The sequence below is a fragment of the Malus sylvestris genome, chromosome 7 (assembly GCF_916048215.2).
Source record: "Malus sylvestris chromosome 7, drMalSylv7.2, whole genome shotgun sequence".
Taxonomy (NCBI): Eukaryota; Viridiplantae; Streptophyta; class Magnoliopsida; order Rosales; family Rosaceae; genus Malus; species Malus sylvestris.
Genome location: NC_062266.1, coordinates 3,913,632 through 3,925,008, shown reverse-complemented (window position 1 = coordinate 3,925,008; position 11,377 = coordinate 3,913,632). Strand labels below are relative to the sequence as shown.

The following is an 11,377-nucleotide window of genomic DNA, read 5'->3' as shown; positions in this document are numbered from 1 at the left end:
TCAAATTTTTTTTATAGTTTATGGAGAGTTTTATATTACTTCTGATATTATCGATCTTGTGGATAACTTTTTAACAATTTAAACGAAAGTATATTCAGTATCTGGAATTGAGGAAAGACAATATGTTTATTGAACCAAACATTACTAAAATGGTTAGTAAAATGAGAAACGAAAACTAAGTAAAATATAATATTCATAGTCAACTGGCAAGAACAAAAGTCAACTGAAGTACCGGACGGCTGATTAGATTAACCTTCAAAAATTATGTGACAACTTAAAATTAAAAAGAAATAAGAATTAAAAGGAGATATTTTACGTTTTACAAATTATGTGGGGAAAAAAAGCATTGCTAATATGGCTTATTTGTGTTACAATTTGTATCAAAATTCATTTGAAGGGATGATGACCAATGTTCTTTTTTTTTCTTTCCAAATTAAGAATACTTATCAAGTTGATTAGTAGATAAGCACTAATGTCAGAAAATTAAGAGTGCACTACTTATCGTACATATTTCTTCTCGTGTGCAAGGCAACAATAAAGCCTCAATTGGAGGAGATTTTTCAGTTTGTTCGAAACACGAAGTAGTATATCATTTTTTTTTCATGTGAAGTAACACTCCGTACACCGTGAGAGATTTTTCAGTATGATCGGCACGGGATGGTACACTACATGTTACTATATAAATGATGGGAAAAAGTAAATAACTTAAAAAATAAAAAATTTCACCACTTACATAAAAACACGTAATGTATCATCCGTATTCTCGTTACCGGACACACTAAATTTGTTTCCTCAACTGGAGTTAATAAGTAGCTTCGAAAATATCTAGAAACATGTTGACGCAAATAAAATAAAGAAATAAAAACTAAAAAGCTTATTGCCACGTACGGCTTTGTTAATATATCTATCTTTAGCTAAACCACCAAACTAAAAGCCTAACCAGAGTCACTATAAACAAGGAAAAAAACATTCGATACCTTAGTTCCCCCATTAAACTATTCATCAATAATCGCAACGTGCACACCACAAAATTACATACTTAAATTCCTCTTCTTACACATCCTAACTCATTCTTTACCACAACCCAAGCTCTCACCAAATCATCACTCAAGCATTGCCGTCCCGAGCAATTCAGCAACCTACCTACCACCAATTTTTCTTATGGCAGCGGTGGAAGCACAACCACCACCGCCACGGCTACCAGTGTCGTCGCCATGGTCCCAAAACCCCAAACCAACTACACCAACGGTGAATACACCTCCACATATCTCCCTCCAACCATCCACCAAAAAAGGCCCATCAAGACCTAAAAAACTCTTCCGGCGCTTTCGTGCTGTTTTCCGGTCGTTTCCAATCATATCTCCTTCATGCAAGATCCCCGTTTCGCTCCACGGAAACCGTATTGGAGACGGACACCTCCACGGAGGGACACGGATGACTGGAACCCTATTTGGGTGCCGTAAAGCTAGAGTTAACCTCGTTATCCAGGAAAGCCCTAGATGTCTTCCCATGCTTGTCCTTGAGCTTGGGATACCCACAGGAAAGCTTCTCCAAGATATGGGAACGGGGCTTGTTAGAATAGCCCTGGAGTGCGAAAAGAAACCGGGTGAGAAGACGAAGATCGTTGATGAGCCGATATGGGTGTTGTATTGCAATGGGAAGAAATCAGGGTACGGAGTTAGAAGAGAACCGACGGGGGATGGCTTGAGTGTGATGCAAGTGTTGCATGCAGTGTCCATGGGTGCTGGGGTGATACCGAATGAAACTGAGTTGCCAGATGGTGACTTAATGTACATGCGAGCACAGTTCGAACGTGTTGTTGGGTCTAGGGATTCGGAGACATATTATATGATGAATCCGGATGGAAACAATGGCCCTGAGCTCAGTGTGTTCTTCGTCAGGGTCTAATTCAAGTGAAATCTGAGGAAAAAAAAATGTTAATTAATGTTGCTTGGGAAAGATAAAAAAGGGTCCTCAATTAGCAATGTACCAAGAAAAGAAAAGGGTACATACAACATGCAAGGCACGAAGTGTCAAGGTGGCAATGGCGTTGAAAGGGATTTGGGGAAAGTATGCCTCCTAATTGGTTTTCAATGGAGGCAATGTTGGAATTGTGACTGTCCTTCACATCCTGCAATTTGGCCCGTTCTTTTAAATTTAGTTGTGCATTCTGGCTTTAAGTTGTAATGTTCTTTTGTTTGTTCAAGAGATAAAAAGACATGCAACTTTTGTTTTGAGCTTTAATAAAAAGGAAAATTAATGAAAAATGTTTGAAAATTTTGAGTTTTAACGATAAAGATAAAATAAATGGTAAAGTGAATAGTATCAGAATTGACTTTTTAGTGTAAAAATGTGATTTTTCGTTAGAATGAACAATACCATACGCTTTTCGTTAAAATTTCCTTAATAAAAAGAGCTCCACCAAAATTTTTTCTTCACCAAAAACTTGAATGTAATGAAAAGGTAATAAAATCACACAAACAAGCCTAAGTCCTAAAACCAAGCCAAATCCAACACACAATGTACTGTTTGTTGTAAAATAGACGTTGTGTGCAGTGGAATAAATAAATAAGACACAAATTTTACGAGGTTCCTTTACAGTCAGTGTGACTGGAGTACGTCCTCGAGGCAGTAGTGGTGCTTTCATTATAATTTGGAATAATAGGAGTACAAAGATAACTCTCTCTATTATCTCCTCTTCTCTTCCTCTCTTTTTCTCTCTTCCTCTCTTTTTCTCTCTGCCTTTCTTCCTTCCTATCTCTCCCGGGAGTCCCTCCTCTTCTTCACCTCTCATTCATTTTATAAACAAAGAGAAAGCACTATTCACTTTGCAAATTTTCCACAAATGAATAGTGAAAATACTGTGCATAAATAGTAACAAACTATTCATGTGGACCATCCACATATTATTCACAACACTTACATCTTCATCAATCTTTCACTCTTCACACTCGTCATTTCCTCTTCTCTCTCTTTCCTATTTTTTTTCTGTCTTTTCCTCCTCTCACTCTCACCAGTCCACACCATCCTTTCCACTTGACAAGTAACTTGTTAGTCACTGACTCCATTACTCCTTTGTCACATCTTTTACACACTATGCGAGAGAGGAACCAGATCCCTTCCTGATCCAATAAAACTGAGCTTGCTGAGCAGGAGATTCGAGTCGTTGAAATTTGATCCAACAACTATTCAATAGTCCAGTTTAGACTTGTAAAGTTGAAAATGTATCATTTTTCTTTCTGTAAACTTGAAATGTTGGTCTGTTTCTTCCATTGCATTTTCATGGGCCCCTCTGTTTGTAGTCGTTGGATCAAATTTCAATGACCTGGATCGCCTGCTCAGCAGGCTCAGTATATATGGATCCGGAGGCGATCTGGTTCCTGCGAGAGACTTCAAAACACATATTCTATACGTGACAAGTACATGCATAAGGCGCGCCTTAAAGTGGGGGCATGTGTAAACATCGAAAATTTGGTAAAATAAATGTTCACCAACACATGAACGTTTCAACATGACAGGGCATACGTGGCATGCGCCATGTGTCTTACAAATCGTACAGATGAATGTGACTCATCAAAATCAGACAAGTCATCAAGAAGGATACGTGTCAACACTTGGCGGAAATGAATTATTTGATTTTCATTTAATTAAATCAAATATTAATTGATGGAGTCAAATCACTAATTAAATCAAATATTAATTGATGGAGTCAAATCATTCATACAAAGAAAAGGTCTAGAAAATCATTCATACCTAGGCACATAGATAACACAACCAAAAACTCGTAAATGTGTAATGTTTGGCTGGTGCCTAAACACGAGTTGTACTAAGAAATATCGATGATTGGTAACTGGTCTCAACCAAACTTAATAGTGAATTATGTACAATGGCATGTCCACATGTAGAAAACTTGCAATTTCGTTTTCATGAGCAGAGCGCGGGTAATTATTTCATCTGCTTAATAAATGCTTCTGCTAAACCATTTTGAGTATGGACATAAGGAACTTATGGTCCTTATTTAATAGTCTGTAGACTGAGACTCTTATGACTTTTATTACAATTAAGTTGAGACATTGCGGCACTTCAAACTTAAGGTACTTATCAAGAAACTTCATGTCTGATCTTGAGGATCTAGGGACTTCATGCTTGATCTTTTTGCATGATGGAACTTCGGGTCCAATCATTTTATGTGATGAGGATCAAGAAACTTCAGGTTCTGATATGATCAAGGAACTTTAGGCCATATATATATTTATCATAACAAAAGGTAAGTACAATAAATAAATTAAAGCAATAGGCGGTAATTCCAGCCATAGTAAATAAATTGCATTTAAGTAAATAAAGCTTGTGACAAAGGCTTTAATTCAGCACCATTCACATAAATCAAAACTTAAAGCAGTAGGTGGAAAAACCGTCCATGATAAATAAATTGCTTTAAAGTAAATAGAACTTGTGACATGGGCTTTAAACCAACACCATACACATAAATATCAAAGCTTTAAAGCAAAGGGTAATAATTCTACCCACTGTAAATAAATTGTTTTAAATAAATAAAACTTATGAAAGTGTTTTAAGCCAACACCATTCACATAAATAAATATATATTTTCTTCTTTCTTTTCAGATGGTATAACACCATCCAAAAACCTTGACCCTCTTTTATTATTATTATTATTATTATTCATTCACATTCTATACCATTCCAAAAAACTTTGCCTTTTTCTTTCATTTTACATGGTGCAACGCACCTTTCCAAATCTTTGGCCCCATTTCCCTTTTTATTCTTTTCTGTGCACAATTCCAACGCACCTTTCCAAATCTTTGGCCCCATTTCCTTTTTTATTCTTTTCTGTGCACAATTCCAACGCATCAAAGGAGCTCTTCTGGAGCTTTATGGCGCTGGCTTTTCTTTGCCCTGAGCAGAAACCATCATACTTAATTATCTCTCAACTTCTTGTAGGTAACAGGGAGCTCTGAGGATTTTCAAGCTTAATTCAGACAAAGAGAGAATTATAGGGTCTGAAACGCCAAGCTTTATTTCAGAGGACTACAACGCCATCAAAAGATGGTGGCCATGGGCGCCAGGGCGAGCAGTGTAAAACTCAAGGCTAGAATTACTGTGAGTCCTCGAGATCCGTCAAGAACGACGCGTTCTGGGTTTCCAAGTCTAACGAGATTCTTCTGGATCTCTAGAAACCAGTTGTCAAGTACGAGTTTTCTTATCTCGTGACAACTTCAGGTCGTTGTAAATTTTAATTCTCACCAGAATTCAGTGGGGTGCTTCTGGCGAGGTGGGAGATACAGAAAATGGACATCTCTTTTATTCTGTGAGATTTTTGGCTAGTAGAGGTGGAAGGTAGGTAATGCTTCATCGGATTTATGGCGTTGTGCCTTCCACTGACATGAGAGTTTTTCGTGCTGATAACGTGTTGTAAAATAGACGGTGTGTGCAGTAGAATAAATAAACAAGAAACAAAATTTACGAGGTTCCTCTACAGTCAGTGTGACTAGAGTACGTCATCGGGGCAGCAGTGGTGCTTTCATTATAATTTGGAATAATATGAGTACAAAGATAACTCTCTCTATTATCTCCTCTCCTCTTCATTTCTTTTTCTCTCTTCCTCTTTTTTTCTCTCTTCCTTTCTTCCTTCCTATCTCTCCCATGGGTCCCTCCTCTTCTTCACCTTTCAATCATTTTATAAACAAAGAGAAAACACTATTCATTTTACAAATTTTCCACAAATAAATAGTGAAAATACTGTGCATAAATAGTAAAAAACTATTTATATGGGCCATCCACATATTATTCACAACAAGTTTGAAGTCATAATTAGGAATAACATTAAACTTGAAAAGTATTGGTATCATGTTTCTTTACCAACTTGGGAACAAGAATGAGATTGAACTTATACCCAATTCTATACAATCAGTATAATATATATATATATATAGTTATTTCAAACTGAAACATGCAACCTTTATGAGGCTTATAAACTAAGCCGAATTTGTTGAACCACATGCAAAGAATGCTGGCCCATATATATATATAGTTATTTCAAACTGAAACATGCAAGCTTTATGAGGCTTATAAACTAAGCCGAATTTGGTGAACCACATGCAAAGAATGCTTGCCCGCCCTTGCGTTTTCTGTTGCACATTTATTCCCTCTGAATCGTAAACTATGTGCCTAAGGTAGTCACTTTGAAATTTGAACAACCAATAAAAAACTGTCCTAGGGATCAATATGGGTCATACTAAAGTAGGGCTAGTTATCAAGTTCGGCGACTAGATGTTTAGATGCTAGTAATTCAATATATTAAGTATTTGCTTGAGCTTTTCGTTATCTAGTAAGTTTGTGGGTAATGTTAAGGAGACAAATATTCAGATTAAATTTTGTAAAATATATGAAGTAATTATTGATAATTGAATTATTAAATATAGATTAATACGCTTATTTTTTACTAGTGACACATCACATGATTTACAAATTTGATCTAAAAAGTTGGTCGACCTAGCATTACTCTAGATTTGTATAGAGTTAGAAACTTCCACTTGTATTCCTTGTTTTGCATGTATTTTAGGCACGTAGTTGTGAGGGTTTTTTTTAATTTTATTTATCTTGTTTTTAGAGTTTTTCTTTAAATAGCGGCCATGGTATATATTGAGAAACAGAATATAGTTTAGTTTGTTGTCATTTCTTTATAGAGCCTCATCGCTTGGCAAGCCAAGGGACAAAAAAGAAGACATAGAGAGGTCAAGATATGGAGATTGGTGATACAAGAGAGAGTATTGTAATTGTGGGTGGTGGGATTTGCGGCCTTGCCACTGCTCTTGCTCTTCACAGGTTTTACTCTTACACCAGCCTAATTTCTGTTCTTTCTAAATACTTCCTTTGTTTAGTGATAGATGTCAATATTTTTCCAGAACTCATACGTACGTTCATTTAGTTCTGGAACATATCATAAGTCCTTTCTCTGCAAGTTCTTTTAGGCTATGTACGGGTCCTAGACCATTCAGATTTTGTGACAGAAAGTCATAAATCCCATCAATGCTTCGAACTTTAGGATGATATATAGTTGTAGTTAATTTTGGCATGCAGGAAAGGCATTAGAAGCGTGGTCCTGGAAAGATCAAACAGATTGCCAGCAACCGGGGTAGCTATTATCGTGCATCTAAACGGCTGGCGTGCACTTGATCAGCTTGGTGTTGCCTCACTCCTTAGACAAACTTCTTTTCCTATACTCTCGTACGAATCTCTCTATCTCCTCTCACTCTCTCTCTCTCTCTCTCTCTCTCTCTCTCTCTCTCTCTCTCTCTCTCTCTAATTTTCCATAAATTATCAGATTTCTTACGTATGGTCTAATTAATATTTTTATTTATCTTCAGCGGACAACTTATTTCACTCGGTAGTGGTGAAATTGAAAATATGGATGTAGGGTGAGTTCTCAAACTTTCATCTCCCTTTAGGTTTGGACCTTTCTTATCTATACACGCGGAAATAAAGATTCAAATTTGAGATATCTTTGAACATTGAGATGAGAAATTAATACCACTGGACTAACAACTTGATTAGACTTCTATCTTTAATTATGATGTCTACTTTTACCTTAATGTTTCCTATTATGTGAAACGTTGATGAGGTGTCGTTTAGATTCTTAATAAAAAGTAATAAGGTGAATAAATAATTTACAGGAAAGAAGAACTGAGAGTTTTGAAGAGGACTGATCTCGTTAGTGTTTTGGCTGATAACTTGCCTCCAAACACTGTACGTTTCGGGTGCGAAGTGCATTCTGTTAAGTTGAATCCCGGAACTTCTTCTCCAGTTCTTCAACTTCAAGATGGAACAATTTTGAACCCCAAGGTAAGTAATGCTTAATTGTTCTGACTTCTCCAGTACAACTTCATGTGTTGTTTGTTTTTTATCTATATAAATATTAAGTAAGGGGTTATTTTGTTCCTATAATACTAATTAATAACACTACTCTTGTAAGAGATTAGGTTAGTCATGTCTGACACCAAGTCAACCTGTTCACTGTCTGTGTTAATTGGTCTTGTATAGTTGTCTGACACCGAGTCAATCTGTTTATTGTCTGTGTTAACCGGTCTTGCATGATTTACGAATTCATGCCAAGTAATGTCAATTCTAACTCATAAAGGTCGGACCCAGTGCACAAACCTCCCGCTTTACGCAGGGTCTGGGAGAGATGAATGTCGACTAACCTTACCCCTATTTTATGGAGAGGCTGCTCCCAAATCTCAAACCCGAGATCTACCGCTCATGGACGAAGGCACTTGCCATCGCACCAAGTGCGACCTCTAATGTCAATTCTAACTCATAAACAACGTATTTTATATCTGTTTACATAAGTTGGCAAAAAAAAGTGTGTTGGAAAGAAAACTTAGAATACACAACTCTAACACAAGTGTTGGAGAGACAACACAAGTAAACAAATTACTTGTATTACACACACAAAATATTACAACACTCACAAGAACACAACTTTAGAAGCAATAACACTCACTCACTTTCTAGAAACACTCTAGATCACTCACACTACTCACACTCCTACAAGACTATTTTTGCTTCTCACTCTCACTTGGTTGCCTACTACTACTACTTGATTTCTTGATTGGTTGGTTGGTTACACCACACCCATATTTATAGGTGGCCTTGCCGATTATCCTATTGCCCCACCGACATGGGCTATACATAATACTAATCTTGTTATTCTAGAACCAGCCTACCGACATGGACGTTTTCTTATGACCACACATTTGTTATAATTGCTAGACAATTCTAGCTTGTTCCCACCGACACACTCATGCTAAAAGATTCTAGCATATGCATGCTTTCTCCTTTGTTTCTTCATCATGGGCCAGTCTTTATTATTTGGGCTGGTGTTGTACTTTTAACAAAGTGTATGTTTCCAACTTGAGATAAGATCAAATGCAGATTTCTTTCGATTTTAATTTTTTTTTTCTTTCAAAGAGGAGATCTTACCATAGCAGCGATGCAGGGAAAAGTCTGTCATAGCTTGCTAGCCTGCAAACTAATCAATATGACTTGCATTTTGTGTTTTGGGTTATGCATGTATACTAATGTGGAAGCAGGTTGTGATTGGATGCGACGGAGTGAACTCAATCGTATCAAATGTGATGGGGATGAAGGCTTCTAATATTTTCAGAATATGTGTCATAAGAGGCTTCACAAGATATCCAGATGGTCATGAATTCGGTAGTGAGTTCACTTTAACGAGAAAAGATGATACTCAGGTGGGACGACTCCCCATGACCGAAAGCCTGGTGTATTGGTTCATGACTCGAAAACATTCTTCTCAAGGTACGTAAAACTATGTCGTTTCTATCGTTTATTTCGTTAGAACTATAACATAAATGTATAATATTATCACAAGCACTATGTACATATTCGTATAATATTATTAAAATGCGGACTTACCTTTTTATGAACAGATTCGGCAGCTTCTAAGGACCAGAAACTAATTCGGGAGTTGGGAGTGAAATCGGTGGAGGGCTTCCCTACAAGCATCATAGAGATGTTTAAGAATTGCGAGCTAGACTCTATACATCTCACAGAGTACGTGAGATACCATGCACCATGGGACATACTACGAATACCCTCTCGCGCGGGGACTGTGTCACTGGCGGGAGATGCCATGCATACCATGGGACCTTTCCTTGCACAAGGTGGCTCAGCCGCACTAGAAGATGCAGTTGTGCTTGCTCGGTGCCTAGCTCAGAAAACTCGCGTTGATCTAAGAGGAAGAGGAACTAAACTGATGGTAGAGGAAGCGTTGGATCAGTATGTGAAAGAGCGAAAGACTCGAGTTCTGCGATTGTCTTTGCAGACATACCTGATTGGGAAAATGTTTCATACTTCATCACAGTTTGTTAAGCTCATATGCATTGTCCTTCTGGCAGTCCTGTTTAGCGAGTCACACGGCCATACCCGCTACGACTGTGGCAGTCTCTAAGATCGATGAAGATATGGGTCTGCGTCAAGTTTAAGGACTAGGTGATATCTGTAGAATTTTGTTTCCTGGAAATAAAATTTCTATTTGATGGAAAATAAGGAGATAATAAACTAATTGAGATAATAAACTAATTGAGATAAAAATAGGGAATATTTGTCCTTCTTACATGTTAATAAATTACAAATACATGGACACAATAAATTACAAATACATGGACACATCTACTGCCTACGGTTGCAAAATTTACCTACATGCGGTGGCAAGCTTAGGAATCGCCATACTATGTATCATACAAAATTACAAATACATACAGTACATCTACTACCTAAATGCAAGGAAGATTTAAGTTCATGTCAATAGACATATAAAGAAACAAACAATTTGATGTCATAATTAGGAATAACATTAAACTTGAAAAGCATTGGTTTTAAAAAATCATGTTCCTTTATCAACTTGGGAACAAGAATGAGATTGAAATTATACCCAATTTCATATCATTAGTATGGTTGATGTACAAAATCAATGAGACTTTTGAACAACGTAAAATGTTGAGTTTGTGACCTTCGCTCGGTTGCTCTGGGTCACCTAGTGATGATAATATGTAAAAAGATAGAGATAAGGAAGTAAACATAAGATATACGTGGTTTACCTTAAGTTTGGCTACATCTACGGGGTAGAGGAGTTCTCATTAATAGTGAAGGGCTTACATATATAATATATAGGTTCAAGCATAATCATCATTAGTGGGTTTCATAGTTTTAAAAGACGTTAGTCGCTAGTCGGGCTACTGAATAAGGATCCGACTAGCATTTAGGTAGTTAGGCGGCGCGTAGACATAAATATATATGACTAGACAAATTTAAATATATTTACTATATAATTATACATTTTAATACTTTACAAAATAATTTTAAAATGTTATATGAATTTATACTAAATTTAAAGAGAGATAAAGAAGTGCGACATGTGGGTTAGAAATCATTTAATTATTTTGAATGAAAAAAAAGAAAGCTTTTAAATTAACAATTTGAAGAAATTAAATAAAAAAGGGAGGGAAGGAGGGAAAGAGACGCATAGAAGGGAGGGAGGTGGGACACCATTCTTAATGTAGCTGAGTTAGTTGGTTTATGAGAATGAGGATCCTCTTTTGATTTTTTTGTAAGAATTCAAAAAAAATTTAATTACATTTGTTTATCGTATATTGCACAATCATAAATTATTATAAATTTTTTATTAAAATTAAATATAAACAGTACCTGACGAACAATAATCGCACGATATTTAATAAATGAATGTGACCATTGTCTAGCGCCTAACCGGGCCTCTAGGCTGATTTTTAGAATATTGTTGAGTTCTAATAACGAATTTAAGTACAATAATGATATT

The 11,377-nt window shown here is 36.5% G+C and overlaps 2 protein-coding genes and 1 long non-coding RNA gene across 3 annotated transcripts; 2 read left to right on the top strand and 1 right to left on the bottom strand.

Annotated features, from left to right (window-relative positions):
- Positions 1 to 1,103: 1,103 nt before the first annotated feature.
- Positions 1,104 to 2,260, top strand: LOC126629638 (protein MIZU-KUSSEI 1-like). The gene has a single exon (XM_050299722.1). The coding sequence runs from the start codon at positions 1,162 to 1,164 to the stop codon at positions 1,906 to 1,908; it is 747 nt and encodes a 248-aa protein (XP_050155679.1). The 5' UTR covers positions 1,104 to 1,161; the 3' UTR covers positions 1,909 to 2,260.
- A 2,245-nt stretch (positions 2,261 to 4,505) lies between these two features.
- Positions 4,506 to 5,742, bottom strand: LOC126629637 (uncharacterized). Its single transcript, XR_007625810.1, has 2 exons — positions 4,809 to 5,742; positions 4,506 to 4,747 (listed from the first exon to the last, which is right to left on the bottom strand). It is a non-coding gene; the product is annotated as an uncharacterized LOC126629637 (long non-coding RNA).
- A 932-nt stretch (positions 5,743 to 6,674) lies between these two features.
- Positions 6,675 to 10,201, top strand: LOC126629636 (monooxygenase 1-like). The gene is made up of 6 exons (XM_050299721.1): positions 6,675 to 6,843; positions 7,099 to 7,245; positions 7,386 to 7,436; positions 7,692 to 7,860; positions 9,111 to 9,339; positions 9,471 to 10,201. Exons 1-6 carry the CDS (start codon positions 6,761 to 6,763, stop codon positions 9,989 to 9,991), a joined length of 1,200 nt encoding a protein of 399 aa, XP_050155678.1. The 5' UTR covers positions 6,675 to 6,760; the 3' UTR covers positions 9,992 to 10,201.
- Positions 10,202 to 11,377: the final 1,176 nt, after the last annotated feature.